Here is a 15,043-nt window from a genome sequence, read left to right as displayed (position 1 = left end):
AATAAACCTCCAGTTTCTGTCAAAATTTCTTCCAGGGAAAATAAGACCTTTACTAGGTCAAACAGCGGCTGGCTAACACCGCGACATACGGAGAGCCGGCACATGGTCCATGTTCGTCAGCCCAAACCAGCCGATTACCGAGGGCCGGATGTTCGCTGCTGCGACGTGCATATGGTGCTGTGTACTTGTGAACGGCTGGTGACAAATGTTCACGCAGCCGTTCATCTGTGAGATGAATCAGAATTGTCTCCCATTATCATTGCAGCCATCTGCACAGACAATTCCCACCATAATGCGCCATGACATGTTTGTCAAGCAACATATCAAGAGGAGAGAGCAAATGGAGATTTGTTGGAGAAAGAAGGCGGTCGATCCTGGCAAGCATGGTGGCAACTCAATTGTTCTTTTTCAAGGGTCGATGCTGACATTGGAAGGAACAATAATCTCGTCCTCATCACGTTGGTTCACACTACTTCCGTAGATTTGGACCCCCTCAATGTAAAAGGCTCAAGGTGAAGTGAGCCAGCTAAAAGATGGAGGACATGTGACACCAGCGGTACATTTTGTAGGGCGTCGCGTGGGCTTGTGTGAGGTTGTATCATAAATCTTTCATGCTAGCAGAAGCAATCTCCAAATATCAAGGCTATTCAAGGCGACGCCAGGATGTGTTATAGCGCACCAGCAAAATAGGTCACGAGCTCAAATGGCACACATGCAAGTGCAGGTTTTTTCATCTTGATTTGTATCGCTGTTGACCACAGAGTCACCGATCGTGAAGCTTTAATGGTGAAGAATAAAACAGGTGCTGTCAACCAACTTGACTGGATTCATCCGCTAGCTACAAAGTCTCAGGTAGGAATGGAAGGGAAAAACACCCAGCATGTGACCCGTGACCCCCAGATCCAAGAGTGCTTCATAGGGCCACCATGAGTTCACTGAGTTCCACCAGCCAGATAAAGATCATTGATGGCGGGATTTATGAGGCTCTTCACCTTACTGAAGCGAACACCAATGAAGTCTACACAACCCTGATCCCAACCTCCGTCATTCACACCAAGAGAAGAAAGTTACTGGTAAGAACGTCTCCTCGAGCAGGGCCTAGGGCAGACCCGGGACTCAATGGAAGGGTTGGGTTTTTCAGTTGTCCTGGAAAGACCTTGGCATTCCAGCGGAACAGCTGTTTTTTTGAGGAAAGTCTAGGTTCCGACTGTCCTTGGATAAGTGGACTACGATGGATGAACGGATGATCCTATGACTACGAGTCCACTTGAACGTAGTCGCTATTTGACGCCTTGGAGATGAGTGTTCACTGGTGCACAGCTCAACGCAGCTCCAGTGTGAGAGGATGTAGAGGGCACCCGGCTCCCCTCAAAAGCAAACCTCCAGAGAGGGAAATATTTAAGTGGGCCACACCGTCTTCAACTTGTCTTCTTGGGAACAATCGGTGTTAATATGGGCAGTGAGGTGTCATGCGAGGAAGCGAAACTGGTGTGTAGCGTTTAGCTGACAGGCTAACGGAACACAGCTGGGACAGTTGGTGGGAAATAACGGTCAGAAGAGCACAGACTTCAGTTCTCCTATCGGTGCCTCAGAAGTGTGACTCATCCTCACAGCACCCTGTGTTGCCGACACCCACGAGAAAAACGGTTTTGTAGTTTTCATTGTCGTGTGAGCAATGACTGTCAAAGAAATGAGTCAAAGCTACCTGACCTGAACACTATTCCGTGGAAGCAGAGTCATGAACGACTCCCAATGCTTACCTCCCAGCACTTGCTTCTCTGGATATTGAAACTGAATATTGTCGGCTTGGAAAATCGACAATCCATTTCAACCTGCTGAGTCCACGATCAGATGCAGCGAAGGGTCAGCTCTTTGCTGCTGCAGGTTCGTGTGGTCAACAGATCAAAACGGGCTGTTGGAAAGTATTTGAGGGAAATGTTTGTTTGTAGAAACTTTGAAGGACATGACCACACACACTTCACCCTCCCACACCAACAGCTCCACAGCACAGTCAGGCATCAATGAACCGCCGGCCGCTTGGTCGTGCACACCGTTCCTTGTGTTAGTTATGAAAGTCAAGAACTGACTCCTCACCTCTCACTGACAGGCTTCTCCATCACCGGCATCTGGCCTGCAGCGCTGGCGCTCATGTAACCATAAATGCAGACAGTTCCTGTGGGCACAAACACACCATGAACACCCTGGAAATAACCATCGCGAGACACCGTCAACGGCACGACAACACAAGCACAGTCAAGAGTGGAGCGCGGTTGGGATCCTGAGATCACATTAGCATATCTAAGTGAATCGCAATCATGCTAATGTAGCATTTAGAGCTTCGCTGCTGAACGAGGCTGAGCCGCTTAATGCAGACTCATTAAGTCATTTAGGAGGTAATTGAAGACGTCTGCTTGTCATTCAGTCATCCACGTCACAGAATGTTTCATGGCTCTTCCAAGGTTGAATTGGCGTGCATTTCGTCACCATCTTCGTCACCATCTTCGTCACCACCTTCGTCACCGTCTTCGTCACCGTCTTCGCCTTCATTTCCGAAGCACAGGACGGTAGGGGAAGGTCGGTATGGGAAGGTTTCATTTGGCCATGAAAACGTCATCTCACGTTCAGGGCAGGAACAGCTGAGGTTAGCAGCTGAGCAGAGGAATATCGGTTTAACATTCATGAGCTAAGTAACTCAGTTTCAGATGGGTCAGGTTATGGTTAGTTTGCTTAGTTTTTACTCCCAAATTTTACGCCACTCTGAATAATATCTGACATCATTGAACTGGCTTGTTTCCCTGCCTTTTTTTAGACGTTATTTCCACAGTGTTTATGTTGCCTTGTTCATAGCTCTCTGTCAGGTTCACTTTCACTTTCCGCAACCACTTCCCGCTCACCTCACTCAACCTCAACAAAGACAACAAATCAATTGCGTCAGTCTTCAACTGGATTAATGTTGCTCCACTGTGCCATTAATATTCGGCGAAGCCTTAGACAAGCCTTGGCACGGGATTCCTGGCTGTCCTTGCGTTTAAAAGATGAATTCGTCCGCCCTCTCTGCTGAGAGATGAATGCAAATGTCTGCGGCGGCGCAGGTGCAAGGAAAACCAAGGCTGGGAGGAACGAAAGGTCAGAAAACAAGTTGAACAAACGAGACGACCATCAGCGGCAAGGACGGACGGCGAAGACGAACACAGTCGGGGGCTGAAATAAGTCGGTCTCTTGAGGATTTGCATGAATGAGTGCGTAATCTCCTCACTAGTTGGACAATCTCAACACACAATCATGTCAATGGGGACTCATGTTACATCACCTAGATTAACGGGAAACATATGGCATGCCATCAAGACGCGCGGCGGACCAGCAGGACAGACTCATCCCAACCTTCATGGCTCTGCAGGCAAGTGGAACAGTGGAACACGCTTCGTGCACAAGATTACACCACTGAAGCTCGACAAGAATGGAGCAAAGAAAAGAGGGAAAAAAGGAACGAGAAAACAAGTCTGTAAAAAAAAAAAAAATACAAACAATGGGGTTTTATTTCCCTCATCTGCAGTGCAGTGCAGTCTCTGCAAAGCGCTTCCTGATTTATCACCTGTTTTTGTCTGCCAAGTCACCCTAGTCTTTTCTGGCTTCACAGTCAGCAAGTTAATAAGGGACTTCCAAGTCTACCCAATATCTTGCACCTCCGGCTTTAACTCGTACAGTTCATTATTCCTAGTAAAACAAGTCCTTTTCTGAATTTCTACTTTACCATGTCTAAGAGGAACTTCCCTAACCACCAAGTCTTTTTCAGACTTGCAGTGCTCCAAAATACACTGCATCCTTCCTTGTTTACCAAGTCTATTCAAGAGTTGTTTCGTTTTCAGACAACTCCTCCTCCAGGTCTTTTTCAGACTTCCTTGTTCACCAAGTTTGTTTTAGTCACATGGATGCCAATATTTTTTTGATACTTTTTTACTTATAATTTAACAAGTCTATTTCTGACATCACACGCTTGTCCTAGTCTTTTGTTTGCATACTGCATAAATAAGTTCATTTTGGCATCTATTCATTTGAAAACAGTCAAGTTCAAAAAGTTTATTTTTGAAGTTCACCCCATTGTTTTCACGTTCCCGAGGTTATCAAGTCTATTTTGATCTTCTCAGTTTGATGAGTCATTTTCAGACCTCACAGTGAACCAAGTCTTTCCTCCTGGTTCACCATTTTCATTTTTAATCTTTTGCGGTTGATCCAGCCTTGCAACTTTGCACTCCTAGGTCCAGACTTCTCAGTTTACCAAGTCTACTCCTGGACATTATACTGTTATTCTTTGTCAACCAAGTTTTTTCAGCATCTAGTCAAGTCAATTCTTGTACTTGACTTGGACTACACAACCAAGATGACTTCTTACATTCTTCATCACAGTCTGTTCAATAACCCCCAGAGTTCTGACTCTGTTTTGCACTTTATCCATTAGGAACTGAATTTTTAATGTCTGTTTTGGACTGAAAGGGATTTTTGAACATAGAAACTCTTGAGCCTGTAACTTAAAGAGCCAAGTCATGAAGGACTCCAGCATTACAGGTCAGACCAATTTTAACCGATCTGAGGGGCAGATTAGTCCCAGTGAAGACTGTGATGGAATCCCAGAAAGTGATTTCTCTGCTGCTGGATAAGGTCAGTTGACGGCTCGCAGGGTCAGCCGCAGAAGATTGATCTGATCCTGTTCAATAAACTAGTTGGAGCCATCACAAATGTCAGGGAATTGGTTGGACTGCTGCTCCTGCCAATCAAACTTTGATGCCTGAGACTCGGTAACGGAACATTCATGTTCCTCTCAAGGCAGTTGTTAATACTGTATCCTCATAACAACAGCAGCAACTGAGATGTTCCGTGGGCTATCTTGAGTTTTACAGCATGTGTACAGCAGGCTGTGAGACCCGAGTCAGCAGCTGCACGTCCGAGTCGGGGAGCATTATCTTTACATATAATATTATATACGTTCTTGTCAGGAGGGTTTATCTTCAAACATATAGAACGTGACCTTAATCTTGTGCAGCACAGGTACAAATCTGTGCGCTTCCTTGCCAGCGTACGTCGCCTCCTATGGGATCACACCGGGAAGCAGGTTTAATCCACTCGCCGAAGAATGGGGCTCAGATTATCCTGAGATTATAATTCATATCAACCTAAATAAGAAATCAGGACACGTGACTAAACTTGAACAAGGATTTGGAGCGAGACATGACTTTTATTGTCACTCGCAAAGCAAAAATTGCTTCCTGTTTCAAGCATCCTGAAATGTGATTCTATGAGAGAACATCTTCATGAAAAATAAAAATATATTTTGTGTGAGAAGAAGCAGGAAGCTGTGTTCCAGCCAACTTCCTCGGCCACCTGAGAGCGCAGAATTGGACTTGTCATCGAGTCATTTGAGGGTCGTCTCCCGCAATTTTTGCCCCTATCACACACAAATCCTGCAAGCCATTGTACCCGTTGTTTTCCGTAGTATAGAAAATTCCGACACTCCTGAACGCACCACGTACCGTACAAGCTGAGATTCAATACCGACAACAAAGGCATGTGACCGCTTTTCATGACTAAATACTTCAAATTATTCCACAAATTGTGCACATTGTTATTCATGAGACGTTGGTTCTGCATGAACAAACACCGCATCCATCTTGTTCCATCTGGAAACACGAAGCTTCAATCGCCGCGGTCAGACATGTTAATTAATAATTCCATCTACGGCCGAGAAGTCAATACGTTTATGCCTGTACAGCCAAAAAAACTGCCACACTGAGCGAAAGATGATCCATGAAACCACAGACTGGATCAATCCCGTGGGCCGCGATCGTCACGCGGCGTGGAAGCATCGATCCCATTCTCATATTCGTCACACATCACTTCATGCGTTTGCTTTTCTAATCTAATGTGGTCGATTCATTAAGCAACTGCAGCCGTCGTCCATCTGGTTCCCCTCCACAGGGTTGGATGAAGTCCCAGTTATTATTGAGGCATGAATCACTTCAGACGTGTTATTGTAACTTCATCCCAGTCACTGGTTCACTTTAGCATGAATTTGATCCTGAAAGAGCTTTTTATGGTGAGAAGGAAATGTCATTTTCACCGTTCAGAAGAAGATTTGCTTTCCATTTCAGTGCTGTTACCAAAGTGTGTCTACCCTCATATCAAACTGAGTGACTCGTGTATGAAACTCAACCAGCGAAGCTCAAACCTAACTAGATCTGTGTAACTCGGCCGTCAAATACCACTCTGTTCTCTACAATACAATTCTCATGTTCACATATAAAAGTGTGGCTCACACATCACACACGCCAACTCATACTTGACAAATGAGGTTGAGGCTCCATGGATGATGATGTTTGCTGATGACACAGTGATTTGCAGCTAGCGGAAGGAGAAGGTGGAGGAAAGAGAAATGACTGAATGAGCAGGAGGATGATGGAGGGACGATGGGGTGAAAACAATTCTAGTATTTGGGGTCAGTCATTCAGAAGGACAGGCAGAGGTGAAGGAGGTGAGGAGGAGAGTGCAGGCAGGGTGGAGTCCACGGTGACACCAGAGCAGCAGCATGAGTGAAAGACTAGATTTACAGGACAGTCAGGGTCATCAGTGAGAAATCTGTTCGCGACGCTGGGTCTTTGTCTCGAAGCCATTGAGCTGGAATCTGGTTCTATTTATTTTGCCAAGACCACAGTTGCTTTCAATTTTTAAATAACAAACAAGAGATCTAGTGTTGTATTCGAGACCACACCAACCGAGACCAAGACATTATCGAGCCTGGAGAGTGTTGAGACCGAGACTAGACCAAGTCAGCATATATATAGAGTCTCAAGCGGATCCGCAAACAAGCCGCAGTGGCTGCAGGTTTGAAACAATGATGCAAGGACACATGCTGGAACAAGCAGCACCAGTCTTCACACAGCTTATTGGTGTTTGTATGTCCTCCTGACCCCTGATAAATATCAAAGAAAAACCATAACAAAACTGAACAAAAAGCCAGATTCTTTCTTCCAGCAATTATATATCTATTTTCAGCGAGGTTTTGAATGATGTTCATCGGCTATGCATCGGTGGCATGGTACCTCGAGCGTGTGGCACCAGGAAGGCCGCGGCCGTATTCTTGTGTTCTCAGTCGGTTATAGAAATCCTGAGTCCACCCAGTCCCAGATCGACACCAGCCTGAGTAAAAATGCATTTGACAGCAAGACCGATCTCGAGCGCTGCGGCACTAGTGAAATCCTTCGGTCAAATGCAACCGAATAAGCCTTAGTAAATAGTCACCTGACTGCGACCAATGTGCTCATTAATACTGCACGTCCACTCTCATACAGAACCTCATTCAGGTCCCTGTGCAGAGGGCAAAGGAAGATGCACCACTGCAACATTAATGCCGTAAATGCTGACCTTTATTTCCCCAGTCTGTCTGTGTTCTGGAACATGTAAGTTCTCCTGTGTTATTGAACATTTCATCATGTGAGGAATGAAAACGTTTTTCCAGATCATAAGACCTCACCGCTCATGAACAACTTCCATGAAATGACAATAGATTCTATGGTATTCTAAAGAATAAATACTTCTGTGTTCTGTAACTAGATTGGCCTCAGTCAAGGACTTGGTCTCGGGTTAGGTCATGTAGACAGGGACGCTCCTGGACATAGTCATGATGCATGCTGAGAGACTCAAGTGAGAAGAGTCAGAGATGGAGATACTGATGGTATCATTGGGAGAAGACCAAAAATGGGTTTATCAGAGGGACATGAGGAGAAGCTTGAAGCTGGGGAGGAGAGACAGTGTTGGATGTTGGAGAAGAAGACAAAGACAACTCACAATGGAGACCAGTCAGACCAGACACTTGGAGGAGAGCCTCTTTCCTAGTTTAATGAAAATAGAATTCTTTTTTGATGTGTGACAGAATTATCATGGTGTTTGCATTTTCACCTCTAGTTTCACTTTCAAGAATTGCTGCTCCATTACAAATGTTAACTGACATCAGAGGCAGTCGCAGGCCAGATCGTCTCCACCTTCTGTTCTGGATTTCAAGGTGTAAAGAACAAGCTTAAATTTGGATGAAACACAGTGTCTGACCTTCCTCAGAGCCATCAAGATCATGGCAGCCACAATTCCCTCTCGCTGTCAGGTCGTCGCCGGTGGCCTGTAGTTCCCTGCGAATATATTCAGGTTGTCTGATAGACGCTGGAGCCGAGGTGAGGAGACTTGAACGCATGACGGAGCTAATGGGCGCCGAGAGGCTGAGAGGCTTTACTGGAGTCTGTCAGCTCTCATCGAGTCACGGGACGGGAGTAGCAGCGGTGTAAGAAACTTTCAGAGCAAAGAGGCACATACTTTAAAGAAAAAGTTGCTGAATTATTAAAGCAGGAAGGATTATGCAATGATGACGCCACGGGATTCCAGGAGCCGGGAAACCCTCGAGAAGGTTTCTTCTTGAGTGAAGAGATATCAATCACAGAGGTTGGAGACTTGCAACTCAAAGGGGATCAATACACACTAATGAAAAATAATTATTAAAGTGTCGAAGAGGAAATTCACTATCGATTTGCTGTCCATACCCTCGGGGGCAGCAGCTGAAATAAAGGCTTCCAGGAACCTTCTGGAGAAGGTCAAGTGAGGGACTTGAGGCTCCTCTGGTCTGTCACTTAGTTGGACACCTCACAAGGGCAGCGTCCAGGAGACGGTGAAGAAAGAATCTTTCCTAATCCTGTTGTTCTATAGCCACGCGTGGCACAGATTCTTCTTCACACGTCCTCAAACACATCAGCAGCGTGTCTGTCGCAACACGAAAAAGAAAAAGCCTAAATTCCTTGGCGCAAGACCTCGACACTATCAGTCCACTGCCGGGTTACATCACAGGGTTGAATCGTGCAGCGTATCTGGGCCAGCTGAGGTTCAGCCAAAGGTCTTCTGGACAGACAACAAAGAGGAAACCAACACAATCCACAACCCTCACTCATATATTTATTTACAACTGCCAACTAGCTGTTGACCTAGTCTGTTATGTTGTGCTCACTGTTGAAATAAAAGCGTCATCTAGCCAGATGATGACTGAGATGTTTGAGTATTGACTGAATGAGACTCATCATTCTGTAAAGTATCTGTCTGTTCCTGAACCATTGGGTGCTGTTGCAGTAGCCGAAGAGAGTTAAATCCCCTGAGTCTCACTGAGAGCCAACGCTTTCATCAACTAGAACTGTTCCACACTTCGATCACTAGATGGTGGAAAACAGCGCTCCACACTTAGTCACCCTGAGAGCCACGTGTGCGTCCTGAACTGCGCCCACACAGGAAGTGGGTGAAGAAGAGCTCGAAAGTTATTAAACATGAGACAATAAATCTGGGTCAAGTTTCACATGATCAGCTTGCTACCACGTCATACACATCCGCCACCGTCTCTCACTTGTAATGGGTCTGTTGAGGTCGTTGCAGTGCTTAATGAGAACTTGTGTCTCACACAGTTCCAGCTGAGGACTTGATGATGACCTGTGCATCCAAAGCACCCCCAGTTCAACCTCATCACCAACACAGAGGGGCTGGATTTTACAAGCATGACCGCCAAAAGTCCACTCCTGTTCACATGGATCTTATTTTAGAATGTAGGGCGACAACTCTGATAACACCTCGCAGTACTTGAGTAGCTGTGGGGTCGATAACTTGGTCAGCTTCGCCCTGCCACTCAAGTCGTGCTAGATGAAGTCTGATAAAATCTGTTGAGGGCGGGGCTAAAGTTAGATGGTGTGACAGAGAGGCAGAATTGTAGCCATTTATCTACTGTAGAAGTCTATCAATGAAGATAATATTTTGAGTGTTGATCCATGAGTTGTGAACTTTGGCAGCCGCTATAACCCACTTCTCTTTCATTTCACTTCTTGTTAATGAATTTTCCCTCTCAGCGTACTTCTTGTTGCCGGAGTTTTTCACCTTCTGCGTTTGACACGGCAAAAATCGACCCTCATTGCAGTGCAGCAGATAGTGCTGGGGCTAAATCACTTACTTTAATAGCTTAAAATGTTTTTCTTTTGAAAGACTATTAACGTAGTGCGGAGGAAGGACTGGACTGAAAATTGGAAAATGTTTACGCCGCCGGGACAGTCTCTCATCGAAGTGGTCCAAGGCATTCGTGAACACAGCTTATAAATCAGACAGAATTGGACGCACTTGTCCAATTCGGTCTGACCTCCCAATCAATGGGCAGCTCTTTAAACCGCCCTCCATCTTGCTCAAACAGTTTTGTTACACTTGATCCGAAGCGTGACGCACTCTTAACTCAACTTGAATCCAAACACCACGTCCCCCATGAGCTGAATACCAGAGGTCGTAATGTTTGGCCGAACATTTATGAGCACCTCAGATGTGTTTCGCTGCCAAATTATACTTGAAAAAAGGCACCTGCTCCGACAAAGGTAGTCGACATTTCGGAGTAAACCTCCTCCTCGCCGGACAGCAATTTGTTTACTGGGCTATAAATGATGAGAAATAAAAGCCGGGGAACTAATGGATGTACCAGGAAACAGATGGTATCATGCCAGGCTGTTTGTGTGCACATGTAATCGAGCAAAGAGGTTCACGCCCGCCGGGTCGCTCAGGTTCGGGCCCTGACTCCAGCAGACATTTGAAACGGCGGTTGAGGCTTAAAAACAAATGATGGCGAGCCATGGTTATGTCAGCTCGAGTGCAGCGGAATACGCTCGCTGATCCGCCGACCGAAAAAACACACATGATGAATTGAGAGCGAAAACTTTCGGTCCCCTCTCAAGTCTTCAGGCAATTACATACATGACAGATGGACTGGAACTAATTTGCAGACGATGTAAGGACAGACCTCACACAGAGCCAGTTTCTACTCCCACGAAGACTCAGTGAGCCTTTACACTCCGAACGAAAGAATGCAGAAATGCATTCATGGAGACTTACTTGACGTCTGAATATATTAGAAGGGGCTGGAATTTTGGTCTCCAGACTCAAGGTGAGTGAGTTAGACGGAAAAATGTGTATGAGACCAGAGTCACATTCACTCTGGAATCTGAAAAATCTAGTCAATGAGGAGATGAGCTTCTTAGAGGAGTTCAATTATCTTTGGGTCTCACAAGGGACGGATTCAGGGCCAGATGAAAAACCAAATCATCACAGTGAAGAAAGAGCTGAGCCAAAAGGTCCAGGTCAAGCTGCTGTCTCCTCTGTGACCAGGAAAATTATGGACTGGATTCCAGCAGAGAAAGTAGAACAAGATCAAAAGACGTCAGTGGGATGTCAAAGGTCCACATGTTGAGGTGCCTTGTGCTAACTGGGAGGAGGCACCGGGACAAACCCAGGATACAAGGAAGGTCTCTTTTTTTGAGTGTAATGCAAGAAGCCAAGATCCACACACCACTGTTTAGGGCTCCCACATTGTTTATAGAAGGACAGACTCGTAAAAAAGTGGTGTGTGACTCACAGGTTAAATGAGTGAGTCCAGAATAAAAATAGAGTTTCCTCTCACACAACAGCCTGAGGACATCACTAACACAGTCGTGATTAAGAACAGCAAAGGTCTTCACAGACTCCTCAATATTTAATTGTTGCCCCACAGGGAGTTTCGGCAGCCAGTTGGTTCTCTAAATGTAACGACCCGCAGACGCTCACCAACCGTGTGTGTGTTAATTAGTCCTATATATGCAGAGACCAGGAGCACGTGTGTGTTTGTGTGTGCGTTTGCTTTATTTATGTGTCCATTCATGACAGCTTCAGGGTGCTGTGGTCGCCAGCGCGACAGGTTCGGATCTCACTTTACACGGTTAATTGGCTCTACTTAGGGCCACGTATCCTCGCAGACCAGCTGAAGAAGATGCAGATGAACCTCATATTCTTGTTGGAGCCGATAATTAACAACTATAAAACATAATTACAAGCAGTGCTGTCTTCAAGACTGTTCCGAGACCAGGTCCAATGGGAGCTCATAAGTGTTTCAATCGTAGATAGTGTTTCAGTTCTACATTTTTATGAAAACAGTTTTTTGGCGCCAAGTAATAAATGTGTGTGTGTGGCTCTGGCTAGGTCTCACCCCCGTCATTGGTCCCTGTGTCTGAATGCGCTGGTCTTGACTCCAACACAACACTGAAGTTCAGGAATAAGAAACCATCCAGTGAATACATATTGAAGCACCATGGACCTGCAGCGATATACTGTATTTAATCCTGCTTTACCAACTACAGTGAACTAAACATTCGTGTTTTTCGGAGTTGAGGAAAGAGTGGGTGGAGCTAAGCTTTCCAGCAGCAGAGTGCAGCAAGCGTTTGTGACTGGTGGGTTGTCCTCTGTATCCATCTACGACACAGGATCTCCTCAGGGGTGTGTCCTGTCACGCTTCCCGTTCATACTGCATACGGACAACTGCACTGAGGAAAATGGTCAACAGTTTTTGGATGACACAGTTCAGGTGTCCCTACTCTCCGGGCCTGATAATAATCATGGCCCCACACTGAAGAGGTTTGTTCAGTGGTGTGGCAATAACCACCTCAACTTAAATGTCTCAAAAAAAAAAAAACGCTATAGATGCGCCACATCACCAGCATCCTCCAAAATAAGCAGTGTCATCCAAGGGAAGTGGCTGAAGGTGTGGAGAAACACCAATAACTTGCCACTTGGCTCGACAGCAAATTACCACGGCCTCCATTGATAAACGTGGTTGGCAAGGAAACCAAACTCTTTTTAACGTTAATTCTTAGCTGTTTTTATTGATGTTTTGCAGAGAGTCTACCTTTCTCCTTTATCTGTTGGTTCATTGCTTCGTCTGTGAAAGATGAAAACTAACTGCACAGCATTGTCAGAACTTGTGACAAAATCATTGGAGTCAAACAAAGAGACTTGGTCTCCCTGTGGGAAGAACAGGTTCTCACTGATGCCCTCTGGGCGCCGCTTTGATGTGCCCTCAAGGAAAATCGTTTTTCAAATTCATTTGTCCCATCTGCCACCAGATTGTTACATCTGGACGTGAGCGTTTTCCATAAGTGGGTCTTTGTCGTGGTGCTTAGTGATGTGAGCTGCTGCAGGTTTCTCTGGCGGTAAGAACTGACGCAGAGTTTGCTGTATGTGAGTGGGAAAAGCTCCATAGTGTTGCTACAAATGAATTGTCTTTCGGGATCAGTCAAGTTTTCTGAATTTCATCAGAGGCTAGGATGAGTTCTTGCACATGTTCGGGTACTTCAAGCTTCATTGGGAATGGCACAACGTCCGCGTCATCAACCCAGTCTCACTCCCAGGGCGTCATATATTGACTTTAGGAAAGTGGACTTTTGCGTCGTATAGTGACGAAAAAGGCAGCCTTCAGTGTAGATTGTTACGCGCAGGTGTTTCAATGGACTAAAAGAACGGTTTCTTTCCATGGCGGGTCACATGGCGCATCATGTGCGAGGGGAGAGGAAAAATGAAAACACATTTTACTTCCATATAACTTTGAGTGGGGGGTGGATCGCACGTTGCGGAGCGCGAGTAGCACCACATGCTGTTATATTCATCGTCTGCTGCGAACAAAATAAGCAGCAATGACAATGACTGTGGCCTGTCAAGGGCCATTGATCCCCATCAGGTTTCGTGATTCCGAGCTCTGAACTGGTGCCTCTGCAGAGAGGCAGAGTTGACTGGACATGAATCAGTTATGCAGCAGAACAAGCACAAAAGTGGTCTGTCAGACGGAGAATACGCTGGAGAATGTCTTCACACAACACAATGATCTCCTATACACAACAAAAAATCAATGAAATGCTAAATATGTCCCATACTCTCAGGGGGAAGCAGTTATGGGAGCATCCTTTGTGGTCTGAATGAGGGCGAACACTAGTCTGCTGGGTGCTGGTGCCCATCCTTCAACCTAGGAGGGAGTGGCTCAGGCGAGCTCACAACCAGCCATGCCACACTCCTGACACCCTTCTCTTGAACACCCATGCCACGTCACGACGCCAAGCCGGTCAGTGGGGCTGTGAAACCCGCCTACACCCGAAGCTCTCGCCTCTTTATCACCACCAGTGGAAGGCTTTTTCACACCAGACACGGTCAGGAGGTTGAAGTCCTGACCCTGTCAGTTTAGCAGCAGCTGTCGTCCTCACTCCTGTTCCTCCCTGCTGCCTTGATTCTCGCCAATTATCCTGCCGCTCGTGTGTTCCCAGGCGGCGGCCACGTCATCCACAACCTCATTATTCATGAATTTGGTGTTTGAAGGGTCAGCTGGAAACACCCTTTGGACATCCAGAGCGACCCGCTCTGGAAATCTTCCTCCCAATTCACAAATACACACGACTGTTTGGCTTGACAGCAGTAATTAAATGGAGCCTGCATATGCTGTCGAGGGGCGTCGCAGCTGCCGGCGCGCCAGGAACCCTTCGTGGTGACGCAGCGGAGCTCTGGTGGTCGACGGTCGTTTCGGGACAGTTATCCAGACGACATCCTGGCAGGTAGGAGTCTGCACACACATGGCAAGAACGTGTACTTCTGTTCACCATAATGAGTTTCTCCAATTTAATTTAAATGCTAATTTGAGTTTGATGGGTATTTGGCGGTTTTTTCAGGCTCTCAGCAGCACCGTGGAATGTCCCTCTGTAGAGTGTGTTTTCTGCAGATTAATAATTATGGACAGTCAGGAATTACACGCCGAGGTTTGTGTTGTTAATTGTAGCATATGTTTGTGTTTGCATCTCGAGCGTTGGGCCAGTGGAAGTGTCATGGACTCCGCACGCTTCGGCTGTGTGTAAATGATTTTTTTCAGAGAAAAGTCTTGACACTTCACGACTTTACTGACCGACTCTTCAATATTTACATTGTTGTATCATACAGTTAGTATGCAAATTAACACTGAACGATTCTGGGGAAAAACAAGTGAATGATCGATTTCACTGCTATTTATCAGAAACATGGATCCACATTCTACAGAGCTGAGCCAAACAGCAAGGCCATTCCAGGGAACCTGGCTGAGCTAGGTGCATTTTTGGACATGAATTCCCCAACTGTGCTTCCAGTCCAGCTGAAGCCTCTTCAGAAATAGAGCAACAAC

General features: G+C 46.0%; 1 protein-coding gene across 6 annotated transcripts in view; it reads right to left on the bottom strand.

Moving 5' to 3' along the window:
* Nucleotides 1-15,043, bottom strand: part of htr4 (5-hydroxytryptamine receptor 4) — a 92,723-nt gene that overhangs the window by 55,177 nt on the left and 22,503 nt on the right. For 4 of the 6 annotated variants that reach the window (XM_053879444.1, XM_053879440.1, XM_053879445.1 and 1 more), the window contains exon 2: nucleotides 2,095-2,173. The exons of 1 other annotated variant lie outside the window; for it this stretch is intronic. In XM_053879444.1, the coding sequence (XP_053735419.1) occupies nucleotides 2,095-2,150 (56 nt within the window). In that variant the 5' untranslated portion in view covers nucleotides 2,151-2,173. Of the gene's footprint in view, nucleotides 1-2,094; nucleotides 2,326-15,043 lie in introns of those variants that run through there. One more of the 6 variants, XM_053879441.1, reaches the window with a different exon arrangement.

Source organism: Synchiropus splendidus, chromosome 11 (genome assembly GCF_027744825.2).
Source record: "Synchiropus splendidus isolate RoL2022-P1 chromosome 11, RoL_Sspl_1.0, whole genome shotgun sequence".
In the NCBI taxonomy this organism is placed as follows: domain Eukaryota; kingdom Metazoa; phylum Chordata; class Actinopteri; order Syngnathiformes; family Callionymidae; genus Synchiropus; species Synchiropus splendidus.
The sequence above is the reverse complement of the archived record's forward strand: the minus strand, read 5'-3'. Positions and strand labels throughout refer to the sequence as shown.